A 26930-nucleotide genomic window follows, 5' to 3' on the forward strand; every position below is an offset into this window, starting at 1 on the left:
ATATGTTATCATTGTTGTCTGATACATTAACCTAAAACAAACAAACAAAAACAGTTATCTACAGTTATATGCAATATGTTATCATTGTTGTCTGATACATTAACCTAAAAACAAACAAACAAAAACTCTACAGTTAAGTGCAATATGTTATCATTGTGGTCTGATACATTAACCTAAATACAAACAAACAAAACTCTACAGTTATATGCAATATGTTATCATTGTTGTCTGATACATTAACCTAAAACAAACAAACAAAACTCTACAGTTATATGCAATATGTTATCATTGTTGTCTGACACATTAAACTAAAACAAACAAACAAAAAATCTACAGTTATATGCAATATGTTATCATTGTTGTCTGATACATTAACCTAAAAACAAACAAAAACTCTACAGTTATATGCAATATGTTATCATTGTTGTCTGATACATTAAACTAAAACAAACAAACAAAAAATCTACAGTTATATGCAATATGTTATCATTGTTGTCTGATACATTAACCTAAAAAAACAAACAAACAAAAACTCTACAGTTATATGCAATATGTTATCATTGTTGTCTGATACATTAACCTAAAACAAACAAACAAAAAAACTCTACAGTTATATGCAATATGTTATCATTGTTGTCTGATACATTAACCTAAAAAAAACAAACAAACAAAAATGTTATCTCTACAGTTATATGCAATATGTTATCATTGTTGTCTGATACATTAACCTAAAAACAAACAAAAACTCTACAGTTATATGCAATATGTTATCATTGTTGTCTGATACATTAACCTAAAACAAACAAACAAAAACTCTACAGTTATATGCAATATGTTATCATTGTTGTCTGATACATTAACCTAAAAACAAACAAACAAAACTCTACAGTTATATGCAATATGTTATCATTGTTGTCTGATACATTAACCTAAAACAAACAAACAAAAAAACAAACTACAGTTATATGCAATATGTTATCATTGTTGTCTGATACATTAACCTAAAACAAACAAACAAAAAAAACTCTACAGTTATATGCAATATGTTATCATTGTTGTCTGATACATTAACCTAAAACAAACAAACAAAACTCTACAGTTATATGCAATATGTTATCATTGTTGTCTGATACATTAACCTAAAAAAAAACAAAAAAAACTCTACAGTTATATGCAATATGTTATCATTGTTGTCTGATACATTAACCTAAAACAAACAAACAAAAAATATGTTATCTCTACAGTTATATGCAATATGTTATCATTGTTGTCTGATACATTAACCTAAAACAAACAAACAAAAACTCTACAGTTATATGCAATATGTTATCATTGTTGTCTGATACATTAACCTAAAAAAACAAACAAAAAAACTCTACAGTTATATGCAATATGTTATCATTGTTGTCTGATACATTAACCTAAAAAAAACAAACAAAACTCTACAGTTATATGCAATATGTTATCATTGTTGTCTGATACATTAACCTAAAACAAACAAACAAAAATATCTACAGTTATATGCAATATGTTATCATTGTTGTCTGATACATTAACCTAAAACAAACAAACAAAAAAAAACTCTACAGTTATATGCAATATGTTATCATTGTTGTCTGATACATTAACCTAAAAACAAACAAAAAAAACTCTACAGTTATATGCAATATGTTATCATTGTTGTCTGATACATTAACCTAAAAACAAACAAACAAAAACTCTACAGTTATATGCAATATGTTATCATTGTTGTCTGATACATTAACCTAAATACAAACAAACAAAACTCTACAGTTATATGCAATATGTTATCATTGTTGTCTGATACATTAACCTAAAAACAAACAAAAACTCTACAGTTATATGCAATATGTTATCATTGTTGTCTGATACATTAACCTAAAAATAAACAAAAAAAACTCTACAGTTAAGTGCAATATGTTATCATTGTTGTCTGATACATTAACCTAAAACAAACAAAAAAAACTCTACAGTTATATGCAATATGTTATCATTGTTGTCTGATACATTAACCTAAAACAAACAAACAAAAACTCTACAGTTATATGCAATATGTTATCATTGTTGTCTGATACATTAACCTAAAAAAACAAACAAACAAAACTCTACAGTTATATGCAATATGTTATCATTGTTGTCTGATACATTAACCTAAAACAAACAAACAAAAAACTCTACAGTTAAATGCAATATGTTATCATTGTTGTCTGATACATTAACCTAAAACAAACAAACAAAACTCTACAGTTATATGCAATATGTTATCATTGTTGTCTGATACATTAACCTAAAAACAAACAAACAAAACTCTACAGTTATATGCAATATGTTATCATTGTTGTCTGATACATTAACCTAAAAACAAACAAAAAAAACTCTACAGTTATATGCAATATGTTATCATTGTTGTCTGATACATTAACCTAAAACAAACAAACAAAAAAAAAAAAACTACAGTTATATGCAATATGTTATCATTGTTGTCTGATACATTAACCTAAAAAAACAAACAAAAAAAACTCTACAGTTAAATGCAATATGTTATCATTGTTGTCTGATACATTAACCTAAATACAAACAAACAAAACTCTACAGTTATATGCAATATGTTATCATTGTTGTCTGATACATTAACCTAAAACAAACAAACACAAATGCAATATGTTATCATTGTTGTCTGATACATTACAGTTATATGCAATATGTTATCATTGTTGTCTGATACATTAACCTAAAACAAACAAACAAAAACTCTACAGTTATATGCAATATGTTATCATTGTTGTCTGATACATTAACCTAAAACAAACAAACAAAAACTCTACAGTTATATGCAATATGTTATCATTGTTGTCTGATACATTAACCTAAAACAAACAAACAAAAAAAACTCTACAGTTATATGCAATATGTTATCATTGTTGTCTGATACATTAACCTAAAACAAACAAACAAAAAAAAAACTACAGTTATATGCAATATGTTATCATTGTTGTCTGATACATTAACCTAAAAAAAACAAACAAAAAAACTCTACAGTTATATGCAATATGTTATCATTGTTGTCTGATACATTAACCTAAAAACAAACAAACAAAAAAAAAACTCTACAGTTATATGCAATATGTTATCATTGTTGTCTGATACATTAACCTAAAACAAACAAACAAAAAAACTCTACAGTTATATGCAATATGTTATCATTGTTGTCTGATACATTAACCTAAAACAAAAACAAACAAAAAAAACTCTACAGTTATATGCAATATGTTATCATTGTTGTCTGATACATTAACCTAAAACAAACAAACAAAAAAACTCTACAGTTATATGCAATATGTTATCATTGTTGTCTGATACATTAACCTAAAAACAAACAAACAAAAAAACTCTACAGTTATATGCAATATGTTATCATTGTTGTCTGATACATTAACCTAAAACAAACAAACAAAAAAAACTCTACAGTTATATGCAATATGTTATCATTGTTGTCTGATACATTAACCTAAAACAAACAAACAAAAACTCTACAGTTATATGCAATATGTTATCATTGTTGTCTGATACATTAACCTAAAACAAACAAACAAAAAAAAACTCTACAGTTATATGCAATATGTTATCATTGTTGTCTGATACATTAACCTAAAACAAACAAACAAAAAACTCTACAGTTATATGCAATATGTTATCATTGTTGTCTGATACATTAACCTAAAACAAAAACAAACAAAAACTCTACAGTTATATGCAATATGTTATCATTGTTGTCTGATACATTAACCTAAAACAAACAAACAAAAAAACTCTACAGTTATATGCAATATGTTATCATTGTTGTCTGATACATTAACCTAAAACAAACAAACAAAAACTCTACAGTTATATGCAATATGTTATCATTGTTGTCTGATACATTAACCTAAAACAAACAAACAAAAAAACTCTACAGTTATATGCAATATGTTATCATTGTTGTCTGATACATTAACCTAAAACAAACAAACAAAAACTCTACAGTTATATGCAATATGTTATCATTGTTGTCTGATACATTAACCTAAAACAAACAAAAAAAAACTCTACAGTTATATGCAATATGTTATCATTGTTGTCTGATACATTAACCTAAAACAAACAAACAAAAACAGTTATATGCAATATGTTATCATCTACAGTTATATGCAATATGTTATCATTGTTGTCTGATACATTAACCTAAAACAAACAAACAAAAACTCTACAGTTATATGCAATATGTTATCATTGTTGTCTGATACATTAACCTAAAACAAATATGTTATCAAACAAACCTAAAACTCTACAGTTATATGCAATATGTTATCATTGTTGTCTGATACATTAACCTAAAAACAAACAAACAAAAACTCTACAGTTATATGCAATATGTTATCATTGTTGTCTGATACATTAACCTAAAACAAACAAACAAAAAAACTCTACAGTTATATGCAATATGTTATCATTGTTGTCTGATACATTAACCTAAAAACAAACAAAAACTCTACAGTTATATGCAATATGTTATCATTGTTGTCTGATACATTAAACTAAAACAAACAAAAAAAAACTCTACAGTTATATGCAATATGTTATCATTGTTGTCTGATACATTAACCTAAAACAAACAAACAAAAAAACTCTACAGTTATATGCAATATGTTATCATTGTTGTCTGATACATTAACCTAAAAACAAACAAAAACTCTACAGTTATATGCAATATGTTATCATTGTTGTCTGATACATTAACCTAAAAACAAACAAACAAAAAAACTCTACAGTTATATGCAATATGTTATCATTGTTGTCTGATACATTAACCTAAAAACAAACAAAAACTCTACAGTTATATGCAATATGTTATCATTGTTGTCTGATACATTAACCTAAAACAAACAAACAAAAAAACTCTACAGTTATATGCAATATGTTATCATTGTTGTCTGATACATTAACCTAAAAACAAACAAAAACTCTACAGTTATATGCAATATGTTATCATTGTTGTCTGATACATTAACCTAAAACAAACAAACAAAAAACTCTACAGTTATATGCAATATGTTATCATTGTTGTCTGATACATTAACCTAAAAAAAAACAAACAAAACAGTTATATGCAATATGTTATCTCTACAGTTATATGCAATATGTTATCATTGTTGTCTGATACATTAACCTAAAACAAACAAACAAAAAAACTCTACAGTTATATGCAATATGTTATCATTGTTGTCTGATACATTAACCTAAAAACAAACAAACAAAAACTCTACAGTTATATGCAATATGTTATCATTGTTGTCTGATACATTAACCTAAAACAAACAAACAAAAAAAATGCAATATGTTATCATCTACAGTTATATGCAATATGTTATCATTGTTGTCTGATACATTAACCTAAAACAAACAAACAAAACTCTACAGTTATATGCAATGTGTTATCATTGTTGTCTGATACATTAACCTAAAAACAAACAAACAAAACTCTACAGTTATATGCAATATGTTATCATTGTTGTCTGATACATTAACCTAAAAACAAACAAACAAAACTCTACAGTTATATGCAATATGTTATCATTGTTGTCTGATACATTAACCTAAAACAAACAAACAAAAACTCTACAGTTATATGCAATATGTTATCATTGTTGTCTGATACATTAACCTAAAACAAACAAACAAAAAAACTCTACAGTTATATGCAATATGTTATCATTGTTGTCTGATACATTAACCTAAAAACAAACAAAAACTCTACAGTTATATGCAATATGTTATCATTGTTGTCTGATACATTAACCTAAAAACAAACAAAAACTCTACAGTTATATGCAATATGTTATCATTGTTGTCTGATACATTAACCTAAAAACAAACAAAAACTCTACAGTTATATGCAATATGTTATCATTGTTGTCTGATACATTAACCTAAAACAAACAAACAAAAAAACTCTACAGTTATATGCAATATGTTATCATTGTTGTCTGATACATTAACCTAAAACAAACAAACAAAAAAAACTCTACAGTTATATGCAATATGTTATCATTGTTGTCTGATACATTAACCTAAAACAAACAAACAAAAAACTCTACAGTTATATGCAATATGTTATCATTGTTGTCTGATACATTAACCTAAAACAAACAAACAAAAAACTCTACAGTTATATGCAATGTGTTATCATTGTTGTCTGATACATTAACCTAAATACAAACAAACAAAAAACTCTACAGTTATATGCAATATGTTATCATTGTTGTCTGATACATTAACCTAAAAACAAACAAAAACTCTACAGTTATATGCAATATGTATGTTATCATTGTTGTCTGATACATTAACCTAAAAACAAACAAACAAAAACTCTACAGTTATATGCAATATGTTATCATTGTTGTCTGATACATTAACCTAAAATTAACAAACAAACAAAAAAACTCTACAGTTATATGCAATATGTTATCATTGTTGTCTGATACATTAACCTAAAAAAACAAACAAAAAAACTCTACAGTTATATGCAATATGTTATCATTGTTGTCTGATACATTAACCTAAAAAAACAAACAAAACTCTACAGTTATATGCAATATGTTATCATTGTTGTCTGATACATTAACCTAAAAACAAACAAACAAAAAAAACTCTACAGTTATATGCAATATGTTATCATTGTTGTCTGATACATTAACCTAAAACAAACAAACAAAAAAACTCTACAGTTATATGCAATATGTTATCATTGTTGTCTGATACATTAACCTAAAACAAACAAACAAAACTCTACAGTTATATGCAATATGTTATCATTGTTGTCTGATACATTAACCTAAAACAAACAAACAAAAAAACTCTACAGTTATATGCAATATGTTATCATTGTTGTCTGATACATTAACCTAAAAACAAACAAAAACTCTACAGTTATATGCAATGTGTTATCATTGTTGTCTGAACATTAACAAACAAAAAAAAAACTCTACAGTTATATGCAATATGTTATCATTGTTGTCTGATACATTAACCTAAAAACAAACAAACAAAAAACTCTACAGTTATATGCAATATGTTATCATTGTTGTCTGATACATTAACCTAAAACAAACAAACAAAACTCTACAGTTATATGCAATATGTTATCATTGTTGTCTGATACATTAACCTAAAAACAAACAAACAAAACTCTACAGTTATATGCAATATGTTATCATTGTTGTCTGATACATTAACCTAAAAAACAAACAAACAAAAACTCTACAGTTATATGCAATATGTTATCATTGTTGTCTGATACATTAACCTAAAACAAACAAACAAAAACTCTACAGTTATATGCAATATGTTATCATTGTTGTCTGATACATTAACCTAAAAACAAACAAACAAAAACTCTACAGTTATATGCAATATGTTATCATTGTTGTCTGATACATTAACCTAAAACAAACAAACAAAAACTCTACTACAGTTATATGCAATATGTTATCATTGTTGTCTGATACATTAACCTAAAACAAACAAACAAAAAAACTCTACAGTTATATGCAATATGTTATCATTGTTGTCTGATACATTAACCTAAAACAAACAAACAAAAAATCTACAGTTATATGCAATATGTTATCATTGTTGTCTGATACATTAACCTAAAAACAAACAAAAAAAACTCTACAGTTATATGCAATATGTTATCATTGTTGTCTGATACATTAACCTAAAAACAAACAAACAAAAACTCTACAGTTATATGCAATATGTTATCATTGTTGTCTGATACATTAACCTAAAACAAACAAACAAAAACTCTACAGTTATATGCAATATGTTATCATTGTTGTCTGATACATTAACCTAAATACAAACAAAAAAAACTCTACAGTTATATGCAATATGTTATCATTGTTGTCTGATACATTAACCTAAAAAAACAAACAAAAAATCTACAGTTATATGCAATATGTTATCATTGTTGTCTGATACATTAACCTAAAAACAAACAAAAACTCTACAGTTATATGCAATATGTTATCATTGTTGTCTGATACATTAACCTAAAACAAACAAACAAAAACTCTACAGTTATATGCAATATGTTATCATTGTTGTCTGATACATTAACCTAAAAAAAACAAACAAAAAAACTCTACAGTTATATGCAATATGTTATCATTGTTGTCTGATACATTAACCTAAAACAAACAAACAAAACTCTACAGTTATATGCAATATGTTATCATTGTTGTCTGATACATTAACCTAAAAAAACAAACAAACAAAACTCTACAGTTATATGCAATATGTTATCATTGTTGTCTGATACATTAACCTAAAACAAACAAACAAAACTCTACAGTTATATGCAATATGTTATCATTGTTGTCTGATACATTAACCTAAAACAAACAAACAAAACTCTACAGTTATATGCAATATGTTATCATTGTTGTCTGATACATTAACCTAAAACAAACAAACAAAAAAAACTCTACAGTTATATGCAATATGTTATCATTGTTGTCTGATACATTAACCTAAAAAAACAAACAAAACAAAATGCTCTACAGTTATATGCAATATGTTATCATTGTTGTCTGATACATTAACCTAAAACAAACAAACAAAAACTCTACAGTTATATGCAATATGTTATCATTGTTGTCTGATACATTAACCTAAAACAAACAAACAAAAAAAAACTCTACAGTTATATGCAATATGTTATCATTGTTGTCTGATACATTAACCTAAAACAAACAAACAAAAAAAACTCTACAGTTATATGCAATATGTTATCATTGTTGTCTGATACATTAACCTAAAAAAACAAACAAAAACTCTACAGTTATATGCAAAATCTCTACAGTTATATGCAATATGTTATCATTGTTGTCTGATACATTAACCTAAAACAAACAAACAAAACTCTACAGTTATATGCAATATGTTATCATTGTTGTCTGATACATTAACCTAAAAACAAACAAAAACTCTACAGTTATATGCAATATGTTATCATTGTTGTCTGATACATTAACCTAAAACAAACAAACAAAAACTCTACAGTTATATGCAATATGTTATCATTGTTGTCTGATACATTAACCTAAAACAAACAAACAAAAAAAACTCTACAGTTATATGCAATATGTTATCATTGTTGTCTGATACATTAACCTAAAAACAAACAAAAACTCTACAGTTATATGCAATATGTTATCATTGTTGTCTGATACATTAACCTAAAAACAAACAAACAAAAACATTAACCTAAAACAAACAAACAAAAACTCTACAGTCTACAGTTATATGCAATATGTTATCATTGTTGTCTGATACATTAACCTAAAAACAAACAAAAACTCTACAGTTATATGCAATATGTTATCATTGTTGTCTGATACATTAAACTAAAACAAACAAACAAAAAACTCTACAGTTATATGCAATATGTTATCATTGTTGTCTGATACATTAACCTAAAACAAACAAACAAAAACTCTACAGTTATATGCAATATGTTATCATTGTTGTCTGATACATTAACCTAAAACAAACAAACAAAACTCTACAGTTATATGCAATATGTTATCATTGTTGTCTGATACATTAACCTAAAAAAACAAACAAACAAAAAATATGTTATCTCTACAGTTATATGCAATATGTTATCATTGTTGTCTGATACATTAACCTAAAACAAACAAACAAAAAAACTCTACAGTTATATGCAATATGTTATCATTGTTGTCTGATACATTAACCTAAAAACAAACAAAAACTCTACAGTTATATGCAATATGTTATCATTGTTGTCTGATACATTAACCTAAAAAAACAAACAAACAAAACTCTACAGTTATATGCAATATGTTATCATTGTTGTCTGATACATTAACCTAAAAACAAACAAACAAAACTCTACAGTTATATGCAATATGTTATCATTGTTGTCTGATACATTAACCTAAAAACAAACAAACAAAAAACCTACAGTTATATGCAATATGTTATCATTGTTGTCTGATACATTAACCTAAAACAAACAAACAAAAACTCTACAGTTATATGCAATATGTTATCATTGTTGTCTGATACATTAACCTAAAACAAACAAACAAAAAAATGTTATCTACAGTTATATGCAATATGTTATCATTGTTGTCTGATACATTAACCTAAATACAAACAAACAAAACTCTACAGTTATATGCAATATGTTATCATTGTTGTCTGATACATTAACCTAAAAACAAACAAAAACTCTACAGTTATATGCAATATGTTATCATTGTTGTCTGATACATTAACCTAAAACAAACAAACAAAAAACTCTACAGTTATATGCAATATGTTATCATTGTTGTCTGATACATTAACCTAAAACAAACAAACAAACAAAAACTCTAAACTCTACAGTTATATGCAATATGTTATCATTGTTGTCTGATACATTAACCTAAAACAAACAAACAAAACTCTACAGTTATATGCAATATGTTATCATTGTTGTCTGATACATTAACCTAAAACAAACAAACAAAAAAACTCTACAGTTATATGCAATATGTTATCATTGTTGTCTGATACATTAACCTAAAACAAACAAACAAAAACTCTACAGTTATATGCAATATGTTATCATTGTTGTCTGATACATTAACCTAAAAACAAACAAAAACTCTACAGTTATATGCAATATGTTATCATTGTTGTCTGATACATTAACCTAAAACAAACAAACAAAAACAGTTATATGCTCTACAGTTATATGCAATATGTTATCATTGTTGTCTGATACATTAACCTAAAACAAACAAACAAAACTCTACAGTTATATGCAATATGTTATCATTGTTGTCTGATACATTAACCTAAAAAAACAAACAAAAAAACTCTACAGTTATATGCAATATGTTATCATTGTTGTCTGATACATTAACCTAAAAAAAAAAAAAAAAAACTCTACAGTTATATGCAATATGTTATCATTGTTGTCTGATACATTAACCTAAAACAAACAAACAAAAAACTCTACAGTTATATGCAATATGTTATCATTGTTGTCTGATACATTAACCTAAAAAAAACAAACAAACAAACAAAACTGCAATATGTTATCATTGTTGTCTGATACATTAACCTAAAAACAAACAAAAAAAAACTCTACAGTTATATGCAATATGTTATCATTGTTGTCTGATACATTAACCTAAAAATATGTTATCAAACAAACAAAAAAACTCTACAGTTATATGCAATATGTTATCATTGTTGTCTGATACATTAACCTAAAACAAACAAATGTTATCAAAAAACTCTACAGTTATATGCAATATGTTATCATTGTTGTCTGATACATTAACCTAAATACAAACAAAAAAAACTCTACAGTTATATGCAATATGTTATCATTGTTGTCTGATACATTAACCTAAAACAAACAAACAAAAACTCTACAGTTATATGCAATATGTTATCATTGTTGTCTGATACATTAACCTAAAAACAAACAAACAAAAACTCTACAGTTATATGCAATATGTTATCATTGTTGTCTGATACATTAACCTAAAACAAACAAACAAAAACTCTACAGTTATATGCAATATGTTATCATTGTTGTCTGATACATTAACCTAAAACAAACAAACAAAACTCTACAGTTATATGCAATATGTTATCATTGTTGTCTGATACATTAACCTAAAAACAAACAAACAAAAACTCTACAGTTATATGCAATATGTTATCATTGTTGTCTGATACATTAACCTAAAAACAAACAAAAAAACTCTACAGTTATATGCAATATGTTATCATTGTTGTCTGATACATTAACCTAAAACAAACAAACAAAAAAAATCTCTACAGTTATATGCAATATGTTATCATTGTTGTCTGATACATTAACCTAAAAACAAACAAACAAAAACTCTACAGTTATATGCAATATGTTATCATTGTTGTCTGATACATTAACCTAAAAACAAACAAACAAAAAACTCTACAGTTATATGCAATATGTTATCATTGTTGTCTGATACATTAACCTAAAACAAACAAACAAAACTCTACAGTTATATGCAATATGTTATCATTGTTGTCTGATACATTAACCTAAAACAAACAAACAAAAACTCTACAGTTATATGCAATATGTTATCATTGTTGTCTGATACATTAACCTAAAAAAACAAACAAAAAAACTCTACAGTTATATGCAATATGTTATCATTGTTGTCTGATACATTAACCTAAAACAAACAAACAAAAACTCTACAGTTATATGCAATATGTTATCATTGTTGTCTGATACATTAACCTAAAACAAACAAACAAAAAAACTCTACAGTTATATGCAATATGTTATCATTGTTGTCTGATACATTAACCTAAAAACAAACAAACAAAAACTCTACAGTTATATGCAATATGTTATCATTGTTGTCTGATACATTAACCTAAATACAAACAAACAAAAACTCTACAGTTATATGCAATATGTTATCATTGTTGTCTGATACATTAACCTAAAACAAACAAACAAAAACAAATATGCAATATGTTATCATTGTTGTCTGATACTCTACAAAAAAACTCTACAGTTATATGCAATATGTTATCATTGTTGTCTGATACATTAACCTAAAACAAACAAAAAAAATATGTTATCTCTACAGTTATATGCAATATGTTATCATTGTTGTCTGATACATTAACCTAAAAACAAACAAAAACTCTACAGTTATATGCAATATGTTATCATTGTTGTCTGATACATTAACCTAAAAACAAACAAAAACTCTACAGTTATATGCAATATGTTATCATTGTTGTCTGATACATTAACCTAAAACAAACAAACAAAAACTCTACAGTTATATGCAATATGTTATCATTGTTGTCTGATACATTAACCTAAAAAACAAACAAACAAAAAATATGTTATCTCTACAGTTATATGCAATATGTTATCATTGTTGTCTGATACATTAACCTAAAAACAAACAAAAACTCTACAGTTATATGCAATATGTTATCATTGTTGTCTGATACATTAACCTAAAAACAAACAAAAACTCTACAGTTATATGCAATATGTTATCATTGTTGTCTGATACATTAACCTAAATACAAACAAACAAAACTCTACAGTTATATGCAATATGTTATCATTGTTGTCTGATACATTAACCTAAAACAAACAAACAAAAACTCTACAGTTATATGCAATATGTTATCATTGTTGTCTGATACATTAACCTAAAAACAAACAAACAAAAACTCTACAGTTATATGCAATATGTTATCATTGTTGTCTGATACATTAACCTAAAAAAACAAACAAAAAATATGTTATCTCTACAAATATGCAATATGTTATCATTGTTGTCTGATACATTAACCTAAAACAAACAAACAAAAACTCTACAGTTATATGCAATATGTTATCATTGTTGTCTGATACATTAACCTAAAAAAACAAACAAAACAAACAAAATCATTGTTGTCTCTACAGTTATATGCAATATGTTATCATTGTTGTCTGATACATTAACCTAAAACAAACAAACAAAACTCTACAATTATATGCAATATGTTATCATTGTTGTCTGTTACATTAACCTAAAAACAAACAAACAAAAAACCTACAATTATACACAATATGTTGACATTGTTGTCTGATACATTAACCCAAAAACAAACAAACAAACTCTACTCTACAGTTATATGCAATATGTTATCATTGTTGTCTGATACATTAACCTAAAACAAACAAACAAAACTCTACAGTTATATGCAATATGTTATCATTGTTGTCTGATACATTAACCTAAAACAAACAAAAAAAACTCTACAGTTATATGCAATATGTTATCATTGTTGTCTGATACATTAACCTAAAACAAACAAACAAAAACTCTACAGTTATTATTCTTTGACCACACCAAAAAGTAGAGGATACAAAAATGTACGTTTACAATAAAATAACAAACCATGACTTGTCTGTAAGAAGCTGGCCGAGAGAAACAGTTTATAGAGCCCAGAAATTAGCGATTGATAAATATAAGTTCAAAAAAGGCCTAGAGGCATTTCTGTGCATTTCATCGTGCGATATTTTTATCTCGGAAATATATCAGAGGAATGCTTTTAAACTTGACCTACGTTGACTTTGTGTAGAGTCAAAATCAATAACATAGATTATTACAAAATTGATCTGGATTCTTTAAGTTATTGTCAGGGTTAGAGTTGTGTGAGTTAAATTTTGTGATAGCGCTTTTTATTTTTTTGAGAAAGAAGGTTAGACAATAATACTTTATTCCACGATAGATGTCGCTTTCGGCATTCTACACAAAGATATTTGTTTTAAATATAATTGTGTTAAATAGCTGTTATCTTTTGAATCGTGGCGTGACATGTTTGTTCCTGATTCAATGCTCTGTCACGGTACTAGTTGCAGAAACCTAGGCCAAATATGGCCACGGTGGTGAGGGCCCTCGACACGTAATTTGAGGGTCGCAGGTTCAAATCCCCGTCACACCAAACATCTCGCCCTTTCAACCGTGGGGGCGTTATAATGTTACTCTAAATCACACTATTTTGTTGGTAAAACAACAACCCACGAGTTGGAGGTCAGTGGTAATGACTAGCTGCCTTCCCTCTAGTCTTACACTGCTAAATTAGGGACGGCTAGTGCAGATAGTCCTAGGGTAAGTTTGTGCAAAATTCAAAAAATAAACAAACACACAGAAACATTTTTTCCTCTCTCTGCGATCTCTTATGACTTTGATCTCGTGCATACCGCTGTTGAAAATTCTATTAATATTTTTATACGCCACCAGGGGATGATAACCCTGGTGTCATGACCTTAGTTTCATTTTGGAGCCGTGACTTGTTCATGTTTTCTTTTCAAGGTTGCTTATGCCGTTAGTAAAAATTATAAGAAAACAAGAACTGCCCTGTTTCTGTGTTTTGTAATGCTATTGGTTACAGAAACGTTTGTCCTGTTTTGTATAACTTAAATAAATATATTAAATTAACTTTTCCTAACGTTCAGCTTGTACATACTTAAATATTAAATTATTTACAGTCGTAGTCAGTGAGTAATATTTAAAATAAATCAGCCACTTTATGTGATTGAATATTTTGATTAATACATTTTGACAGATAGATGTTTGCCAGGTTCTTAAACTAGAATCAAGTTGAATATGTTTGTCAGGTTCTTAAACCAGAATCAAGCTGAATAAACAGGACTTAATAACATAAGTTATTCTGAAAACATTCAAATACGATGACTGTAATGGTGAAAGTAGTTCTTGATGACGAGAAACCCACTTGAATGTATCTCAGAACGACTGGTATGGGTATTAACACTTTTATTGATAAAGAGAAAACAATGTTTCGACCTTCCTAGGTCATCTTCAGGTTAAGAAAGACGAAGATGACCTGGGAAGGTCGAACGTTTTTCTCTCCTTATCAGCGTAAGTGTTAATATCCATACCAACCATTCTGAGATACATTCAAGTGGGTTTCTCGTCATCAAAAAAAACAAGAACCCACTTGAAGTAAAAATGTATCTTCTAAGGTCATTTTCAGGTTAACAAAAAAAACTGAGGATGTTGACCTGAGGATGACTTAAGAATGTGAAAACGTTGTTCTCTGCTTTAATTTGGTAAAAGTGTTAATACCCATACATTTTAATTGTAAACCCAAATGTAAGCTTTGTGGCGCCATCTAGTGAAGGTAATATAATACCAAGTATTGTAAAATATAATTCGTGACGTACATTTTTATTATTAATATGAGGAAGAGTTATTTCTACACTTTTGTTAACTACAGTAAAATTATACATGTGACAATGCACTAAAATCAAAAATTACCTCTGACTAAAACTATGGTATAAATAATTATTTAAATAATCAAACCTTCCTCAGGAATATATGCGATCCATAGACAGCAAGATAAAATCATAAAATATATTACATAGCTATTAAATATAAATTCACTAATTTATCACAAAAAATTTATCTTCTATAAGAGCACTAAAATACTGTTTGTTACTTCCTAAATAAACTTATATTACAAAAGACTCAACAGATGACACCATCTAGTTCTTTGCAAAAGTGGGGAAATTATACAATTAAATAATTCTCAAGACATAAAATTAAATATAACAAAACTTATTTCGTTGTGAAAGAACATTGGTATCAACAGTTGTTTAAAGTCTGTTTATAAATTCACCTTATATTGTTGATACTAGTTCGCAACAGTATTATGAATATCTCTTGTCTAGTTCATATAATTCTATTATTATCGACGGCCGAGGATAAGATGAAATTTATAACATTTTAAAACGAAGAAAAACAAACGATTATATGTATATACATATAAAACAGATCGTGATGTCCTTTAGTAGCAGGTTTACGATTTAATTATCTTGGTCAAGGACGGGTGCATTTCCGGCGACTCTCTCATTAAAAAATGTAACAGCGAATTCTACGAGATATTTTTTTCAAGTTTCTATTGGCTCTTGGCAGATAGGTCGCTCGCTAGGACAGCGGTAAGTATATAGAGTTACAACGCTAAAATTAGGGGTTAGATTTCCTTCGGTAGACACAGCAGATAGTCTAAGAAAAACACACGCATTTGAAAGATAGAGCAAGCGCCATCTGTCAATAAAAATATTCAACGTTTATATTACTAATACTGTTTTCCCCTCTTTGATAACGTTGAACATTTTTGATCGGTTTGTTTTGAATTTCGTGCAAAGCTACATGAAGACTATCTGCGCTGACCGTCCCTAATTTAGCAGTTCAAGACGAGTGGGAAGGCAACTAGTCACCACCACCCACCGCCAACTCTTTTTACCAACAAATAGTGGGATTGACCGTTAGTTCGTAATTCCTCCACGTCTGAAAGGACGAGCATATTTAGTGTGACAGGAACCCGCGACCCTCAGGTTACAAGTCGAGTGCCTTATCCGTCTGGCAAGACAGGGCATGAAATTTTTTTATAATTATATTATAAAATTATATAATATATAATTATTTGTTGAGGGTCTAATTATACTTGTTTTATGGATAAGTTAATGTCAAAAGTTTACTTCTGTGAACGGTTCTAACAGTAACCTAGTCCACATGTGAACAACATAATAAAACTCAGTAGATACAGTGAAGCCAATCTGTTATATTTCTCACTACGTTTTTATTTTATTATAACTCAATTACTAGACTTTTGTCATTTCACCGAAGGTAGTCTTTCCAGATAAACTTCGTCACTTCGTGTTTTATGTTTCACCAGTATTAGATCAACGTTGTCTCTGCCAGTCAGTATGCAATAAATGGTTAAAATGTAAGTTTCAACCACGGACATGTGAAGTAACATCCGTTACTAGTATAGTGTAGTTTAAATTTAACTTACCATAGCCACTTTTGTAAGATAATAATTAAAAGACACACGCTTTAGTTCTGATCACGTGATTCTGCAAACTGTCTACATATTAGTCCTCTAAATATATGTATATTTTGAAACAATGGTGTTTGTTAGCGTTGAAAACATTAGCGAAGTGAAATCTACATTTATCAAGAAAACAAAAGAACAAATACATAACGTATTAAAATCAGTTATCCAATAAATTAAGAAACCGCTAACACTTCAATGCATTGTTTTTAAAGTTAAGCAAAATTGGTTCAGGTATCACTTGAACTGGTTATTCGTTTCCTGCAGTTTGTCAAACAAGGCCACATGCCCGGCTATAATCACCTAGTGGTGTCTAACCACAATCAACAAAACCATTTCTAGGTCTAACTTCTTGTGTGTTTAGAATAAAAACAGTATTGCTCAGGGTATTTTCTGTGTATGAAAAGGTATATTTTCCCTCCAAACAGAAGAAGGAGTTAACACAGAACAAAAGCAGACTGTTACATTAACGATTATTTTAAAAGATATAAACCTTTATCGAAAGCACGTTTGGAAACAAAGAAACCTTGGCCTACTTGGAAAAGTTATGACAAGGTCAGATCTTTGGAAAGTAGCCCAAGCATTCAGACACGATTGGCGTCAGTGAAGTGACGTTCCAGGACACGAAAGAAAAAACAGCAAAAAGCCGTCCAGGTAAAATAAAATAGTCGTTTTTCACTTTTACACATTGCATCCGTTCAATGATTCGCTTTTTTAATGACACAACTACTACTGCGTCCAACAGACGAACATTTTCACTGATAAAAAGTCTAGTGACATCCTGCTGAGACAGAAATCATCAGAGATATAAAACGTCACTGATAAAAACACAAACTCTTGGGCTTTCTGTTATACCGCTTCTTGAAGTGCTTCAATCTCAAAGTTTGTCTTCCACAAATAGAGGTGTCACTTGAAACGAAGTAATTTGAACAGTTTACCACGTGCCTTTGCAGGACACAACACAATCATATATTAGATGATCGAAGTTTTCTTTATGAATGTATAAAAGACACAAAGTACAGATAATTTTATAAACGATGACGCAACTCTGTGCCACCCCCACACTTTCAAAAGAATGTGTTTTTTTAATTAACACCCTTGTATTTGTTGTTCTATACATGATCTAACTGAACTATATAAATGACAAACAATAAATAATATTCAAACAAGTACTGGACGTGTTGCTTGATACATGATCCAACTGAACTATATAAATGACAAAAAATAAATAATATAGAAACAAGTTCTGGACTTGTTGCTTTATACGTGATCCACATGAATTATATAAACGACAAACAATAAATAATATAGAAACAAGTACTGGACGTGTTGCTTTATACATGATCCAACTGAACTATATAAATGACTAACAATAAATAATATAGAAACAAGTACTAGACGTGATGCTTTATACATGATCCAACTGAACTATATAAATGACTAACAATAAATAATATAGAAACAAGTACTAGACGTGTTGCTTTACACATGATCCAACTGAACTATATAAACGACTTACAACATATAAGATAAAAACAAGTACTGGACGTGTTGCTTTATACATGATCCAACTTAACTATATAAATGAAAAACAATAAATATTATTGAAACAAGTACTGGACGTGTTGCTTTATACATGATCCAACTGAACTATATAAATGACTAACAACATATAATATAGAAACTAGTACTGGACGTGTTGCTTTATACATGATCCAACTGAACTATATAAACGACTAACAACATATAATATAGAAACAAGTACTAGACGTGTTGCTTTATGCATGATCCAACTGAACTATATAAACGACTATCAACATATAATATAGAAACAAGTACTGGACGTGTCGCTTTATGCATGATCCAACTGAACTATATAAACGACTAACAACATATAATATAGAAACAAGTACTAGACGTGTTGCTTTATACATGATCCAACTGAACTATATAAATGACAAACAATAAATAATATTCAAACAAGTACTGGACGTGTTGCTTGATACATGATCCAACTGAACTATATAAATGACAAAAAATAAATAATATAGAAACAAGTTCTGGACTTGTTGCTTTATGCATGATCCAACTGAACTATATAAACGACTATCAACATATAATATAGAAACAAGTACTGGACGTGTTGCTTTATGCATGATCCAACTGAACTATATAAACGACTAACAACATATAATATAGAAACAAGTACTAGACGTGTTGCTTTATACATGATCCAACTGAACTATATAAATGACTAACAACATATAATATAGAAACAAGTACTAGACGTGTTGCTTTATACATGATCCAACTGAACTATATAAATGACTAACAATAAATAATATAGAAACAAGTACTAGACGTGTTGCTTTATACATGATCCAACTGAACTATATAAATGACTAACAATAAATAATATAGAAACAAGTTCTAGACGTGATGCTTTATACATGATCCAACTGAACTATATAAATGACTAACAATAAATAATATAGAAACAAGTACTAGACGTGTTGCTTTACACATGATCCAACTGAACTATATAAACGACTTACAACATATAAGATAGAAACAAGTACTGGACGTGTTGCTTTATACATGATCCAACTTAACTATATAAATGTCTAAGAATAAATAATATAGAAACAAGTACTGGACGTGTTGCTTTATATGTGATCCAACTGAACTATATAAATGACTAATAATAAATAATATAGAAACAAGTACTGGACGTGTTGCTTTATATGTGATCCAACTGAACTATATAAATGACTAATAATAAATAATATAGAAACAAGTACTGGACGTGTTGCTTTATACATGATCCAACTGAACTATATAAATGACTAACAACATATAATATAGAAACTATTACTGGACGTGTTGCTTTATACATGATCCAACTGAACTATATAAACGACTAACAACATATAATATAGAAACAAGTACTAGACGTGTTGCTTTATGCATGATCCAACTGAACTATAGAAACGACTATCAACATATAATATAGAAACAAGTACTGGACGTGTCGCTTTATGCATGATCCAACTGAACTATATAAACGACTAACAACATATAATATAGAAACAAGTACTAGACGTGTTGCTTTATACATGATCCAACTGAACTATATAAATGACTAACAACATATAATATAGAAACAAGTACTAGACGTGTTGCTTTATACATGATCCAACTGAACTATATAAATGACTAACAAAATATAATATAGAAACAAGTACTAGACGTGTTGCTTTATGCATGATCCAACTGAACTATATAAATGACTAACAACATATAATATAGAAACAAGTACTAGACGTGTTGCTTTATACATGATCCAACTGAACTATATAAATGACTAACAACATATAATATAGAAACAAGTACTGGACGTGTTGCTTTATACATGATCCAACTGAACTATATAAATGACTAACAACATATAATATAGAAACTATTACTGGACGTGTTGCTTTATACATGATCCAACTGAACTATATAAACGACTAACAACATATAATATAGAAACAAGTACTAGACGTGTTGCTTTATGCATGATCCAACTGAACTATAGAAACGACTATCAACATATAATATAGAAACAAGTACTGGACGTGTCGCTTTATGCATGATCCAACTGAACTATATAAACGACTAACAACATATAATATAGAAACAAGTACTAGACGTGTTGCTTTATACATGATCCAACTGAACTATATAAATGACTTCAATAAATAATATAGAAACAAGTACTGGACTTGTTGCTTTATGCATGATCCAACTGAACTATATAAACGACTAACAACATATAATATAGAAACAAGTACTGAACGTGTTGCTTTATACATGATCCAACTGAACTATATAAACGACTAACAACATATAATATAGAAACAAATACTAGACGTGTTGCTTTATGCATGATCCAGCTGAACTATATAAACGACTATCAACATATAATATAGAAACTAGTACTGGACGTGTTGCTTTATGCATGATCCAACTGAACTATATAAACGACTAACAACATATAATATAGAAACAAGTACTAGACGTGTTGCTTTATGCATGATCCAACTGAACTATATAAATGACTAACAACATATAATATAGAAACAAGTACTAGACGTGTTGCTTTATGCGTGATCCAACTTAACTATATAAATGACTAACAACATATAATATAGAAACAAGTACTAGACGTGTTGCTTTATACATGATCCAACTGAACTATATAAATGACTTCAATAAATAATATAGAAACAAGTACTGGACGTGTTGCTTTATACATGATCCAACTGAACTATATAAACGACTATCAACATATAATATAGAAACTAGTACTGGACGTGTTGCTTTATGCATGATCCAACTGAACTATATAAACGACTAACAACATATAATATAGAAACAAGTACTAGACGTGTTGCTTTATGCATGATCCAACTGAACTATAGAAACGACTATCAACATATAATATAGAAACAAGTACTGGACGTGTCGCTTTATGCATGATCCAACTGAACTATATAAACGACTAACAACATATAATATAGAAACAAGTACTAGACGTGTTGCTTTATACATGATCCAACTGAACTATATAAATGACTTCAATAAATAATATAGAAACAAGTACTGGACTTGTTGCTTTATGCATGATCCAACTGAACTATATAAACGACTAACAACATATAATATAGAAACAAGTACTGAACGTGTTGCTTTATACATGATCCAACTGAACTATATAAACGACTAACAACATATAATATAGAAACAAGTACTAGACGTGTTGCTTTATGCATGATCCAGCTGAACTATATAAACGACTATCAACATATAATATAGAAACTAGTACTGGACGTGTTGCTTTATGCATGATCCAACTGAACTATATAAACGACTAACAACATATAATATAGAAACAAGTACTAGACGTGTTGCTTTATGCATGATCCAACTGAACTATATAAATGACTAACAACATATAATATAGAAACAAGTACTAGACGTGTTGCTTTATGCGTGATCCAACTTAACTATATAAATGACTAACAACATATAATATAGAAACAAGTACTAGACGTGTTGCTTTATACATGATCCAACTGAACTATATAAATGACTTCAATAAATAATATAGAAACAAGTACTGGACGTGTTGCTTTATACATGATCCAACTGAACTATATAAACGACTATCAACATATAATATAGAAACTAGTACTGGACGTGTTGCTTTATGCATGATCCAACTGAACTATATAAACGACTAACAACATATAATATAGAAACAAGTACTAGACGTGTTGCTTTATACATGATCCAACTGAACTATATAAATGACTAACAACATATAATATAGAAACTAGTACTGGACGTGTTGCTTTATGCATGATCCAACTGAACTATATAAACGACTAACAACATATAATATAGAAACAAGTACTAGACGTGTTGCTTTATGCATGATCCAACTGAACTATATAAAGGACTAACAACATATAATATAGAAACAAGTACTAGACGTGTTGCTTTATGCATGATCCAACTTAACTATATAAATGATTAACAACATATAATATAGAAACAAGTACTAGACGTGTTGCTTTATACATGATCCAACTGAACTATATAAATGACTTCAATAAATAATATAGAAACAAGTACTGGACGTGTTGCTTTATACATGATCCAACTGAACTATATAAACGACTATCAACATATAATATAGAAACTAGTACTGGACGTGTTGCTTTATGCATGATCCAACTGAACTATATAAACGACTAACAACATATAATATAGAAACTAGTACTGGACGTGTTGCTTTATACATGATCCAACTGAACTATATAAATGACTAACAACATATAATATAGAAACAAGTACTAGACGTGTTGCTTGATACATGATCCAACTGAACTATATAAATGACTTCAATAAATAATATAGAAACAAGTACTGGACGTGTTGCTTTATACATGATCCAACTGAACTATATAAACGACTATCAACATATAATATAGAAACTAGTACTGGACGTGTTGCTTTATGCATGATCCAACTGAACTATATAAACGACTAACAACATATAATATAGAAACAAGTACTAGACGTGTTGCTTTATACATGATCCAACTGAACTATATAAATGACTTCAATAAATAATATAGAAACAAGTACTGGACGTGTTTCTTTATGCATGATCCAACTGAACTATATAAACGACTAACAACATATAATATAAAAACAAGTACTGAACGTGTTGCTTTATACGTGATCCAACTGAACTATATAAACGATTAGATAACATCGCAAAAATGTGGCAGTGGTCGTTCCTGATTACTTACATTTCCTGTGGTAACTGTGATACACCCTTGTGGTTTTTCTTTTGTCTGCGTGATATACTCCTGTGATAACGATGGTACAGTATCACGGTTTTCTGTTCCGCTTCTTAATATACAAGTGTTGCAACGATAGTAAAATATTATGAATGTCTATTTCCACTCTTTATATAGCCCAGTTTTAATGATGGTGCACCCTCATGAATGTCCCTCTCTCTTCTTGCTATACCAGTTATAAGAATGGTGCACTCTTGCGAATGTCCCTCTCTCTTCTTGCTATACCAGTTATAAAAATGGTGCACTCTTGTGAATGTCCCTCTCTCTTCTTGCTATACCAGTTATAAGAATGGTGCACTCTTATGAATGTCCCTCTCTCTTCTTGCTATACCAGTTATAAGAATGATGCACCCTTATGAATGTCCCTCTCTCTTCTTGCTGTACCAGTTATAAGAATGATGCACCCTTATGAATGTCCCTCTCTCTTCTTGCTGTGCCAGTTATACGAATGGTGCATTCTTATAAATGTCCCTCTCTCTTCTTGCTATACCAGTTATGAATGATGTACCCTTATAAATGCCCCTCTCTCTTCTTGCTATACCAGTTATAAGAATGGTGCACTCTTATGAATGCCCCTCTCTCTTCTTGCTGTACCAGTTATAAGAATGATGCACCCTTATGAATATCCCTCTCTTCTTGCTATACCAGTTATAAGAATGGTGCACTCTTGCGAATATCCCTCTCTCTTCTTGCTATACCAGTTATAAGAATGGTGCACTCTTGTGAATGTCCCTCTCTCTTCTTGCTATACCAGTTATAAGAATGGTGCACTCTTATGAATGTCCCTCTCTCTTCTTGCTATACCAGTTATAAGAATGGTGCACTCTTGTGAATGTCCCTCTCTCTTCTTGCTATACCAGTTATAAGAATGATGTACCCTTATAAATGTCCCTCTCTCTTCTTGCTATACCAGTTATAAGAATGGTGCACTCTTATGAATGCCCCTCTCTCTTCTTGCTGTACCAGTTATAAGAATGATTGTACCCTTATGAATATCCCTCTCTCTTCTTGCTATACCAGTTATAAGAATGGTGCAGTCTTATGAATGTCCCTCTCTCTTCTTGCTGTACCAGTTATAAGAATGATGTACCCTTATGAATGTCCCTCTCTCTTCTTGCTATACCAGTTATAAGAATGGTGCACTCTTGTGATTGTCCCTCTCTCTTCTTGCTATACCAGTTATAAGAATGGTGTAGTCTTATGAATGTCCCTCTCTCTTCTTGCTGTACCAGTTATAAGAATGATGTACCCTTATGAATGTCCCTCTCTCTTCTTGCTGTGCCAGTTATACGAATGGTGCATTCTTATAAATGTCCCTCTCTCTTCTTGCTATACCAGTTATAAGAATGATGTACCCTTATAAATGCCCCTCTCTCTTCTTGCTATACCAGTTATAAGAATGGTGCACTCTTATGAATGCCCCTCTCTCTTCTTGCTGTACCAGTTATAAGAATGATGCACCCTTATGAATATCCCTCTCTTCTTGCTATACCAGTTATAAGAATGGTGCACTCTTGCGAATATCCCTCTCTCTCTTGCTATACCAGTTATAAGAATGGTGCACTCTTGTGAATGTCCCTCTCTTCTTGCTATACCAGTTATAAGAATGGTGCACTCTTATGAATGTCCCTCTCTCTTCTTGCTATACCAGTTATAAGAATGGTGCACTCTTGTGAATGTCCCTCTCTCTTCTTGCTATACCAGTTATAAGAATGATGTACCCTTATAAATGTCCCTCTCTCTTCTTGCTATACCAGTTATAAGAATGGTGCACTCTTATGAATGCCCCTCTCTCTTCTTGCTGTACCAGTTATAAGAATGATTGTACCCTTATGAATATCCCTCTCTCTTCTTGCTATACCAGTTATAAGAATGGTGCAGTCTTATGAATGTCCCTCTCTCTTCTTGCTGTACCAGTTATAAGAATGATGTACCCTTATGAATGTCCCTCTCTCTTCTTGCTATACCAGTTATAAGAATGGTGCACTCTTGTGATTGTCCCTCTCTCTTCTTGCTATACCAGTTATAAGAATGGTGTAGTCTTATGAATGTCCCTCTCTCTTCTTGCTGTACCAGTTATAAGAATGATGTACCCTTATGAATGTCCCTCTCTCTTCTCGCTATACCAGTTATAAGAATGGTGCACTCCTATGAATGTCCCTCTCTCTTCTTGCTGTACCAGTTATAAGAATGGTGCACTTTTGTAAATGTCCCTCTCTCTTCTTGCTATACCAGTTATAAGAATGATGCACCCTTATGAATGTCCCTCTCTCTTCTTGCTATACCAGTTATAAGAATGGTGCACTCTTATGAATATCCCTCTCTCTTCTTGCTGTACCAGTCATAAGAATAGTGTACCCTTATGAATATCCCTCTCTCTTCTTGCTGTACTAGTTATAAGAATGGTGCACTCTTGTGAATGTCCCTTTTTTCAGTACTTTCGTTAAAGACTCCCGAGAGATGAAGTTCAATGACCGATTGTTCATGACGTCAGAAGACCAGTAGTACTTAAAACACGTTTCCTCCACTTTACTTCAATTTCCGTGTGCTCTTCCCGTCTTTCCTGATTCTCACGTGGTCTTTAATTACAGGGGTGTGGTATGATTTGAAATATGAAAAGCAATGAGGTAGTAAGTGAGATCGTGAGAAGATGTCTGAAGTAAGTCACCTCGGTATTCATCAAGTGACATTAACTATGTCGTAACAAATTTTCAGTCCAACTGGAGGTCAACTTCGACACTGAACAGGTTGTGCAACAGTAGTGATAAGTGCACTTTTATAAAATCCTGAAATTACTGTTTTGCTATCGTTCGACAATAGTACCAGCTTGATTCTATTCGGTGGTCTTGTGTTTTTCTGCATTAAAACATCCAATATGAAGAACTGACCAGAACAACTGGGTGAAATCACTCAGTTTCTTTGTCAAGTACATAGGGGCTGACGCAGTAGTGCGGTTTTTAGATCACCTGACTTGTATATCGTTATGTAGCC

At 29.6% G+C, this 26930-nt stretch overlaps 1 protein-coding gene across 1 annotated transcript in view; it reads right to left on the reverse strand.

The window, feature by feature from the left end:
• LOC143245866 (uncharacterized) overlaps positions 1-26629 on the reverse strand; it is a 132455-nt gene extending 105826 nt beyond the window's left edge. Inside the window, exon 1 of the mRNA XM_076492121.1 lies at positions 26529-26629. Within this exon, the coding sequence (XP_076348236.1) occupies positions 26529-26629 (101 nt within the window). The remainder of the gene's footprint in view (positions 1-26528) is intronic.
• Positions 26630-26930: the final 301 nt, after the last annotated feature.

Source organism: Tachypleus tridentatus, chromosome 3 (genome assembly GCF_004210375.1).
Source record: "Tachypleus tridentatus isolate NWPU-2018 chromosome 3, ASM421037v1, whole genome shotgun sequence".
NCBI classification, from domain to species: domain Eukaryota; kingdom Metazoa; phylum Arthropoda; class Merostomata; order Xiphosura; family Limulidae; genus Tachypleus; species Tachypleus tridentatus.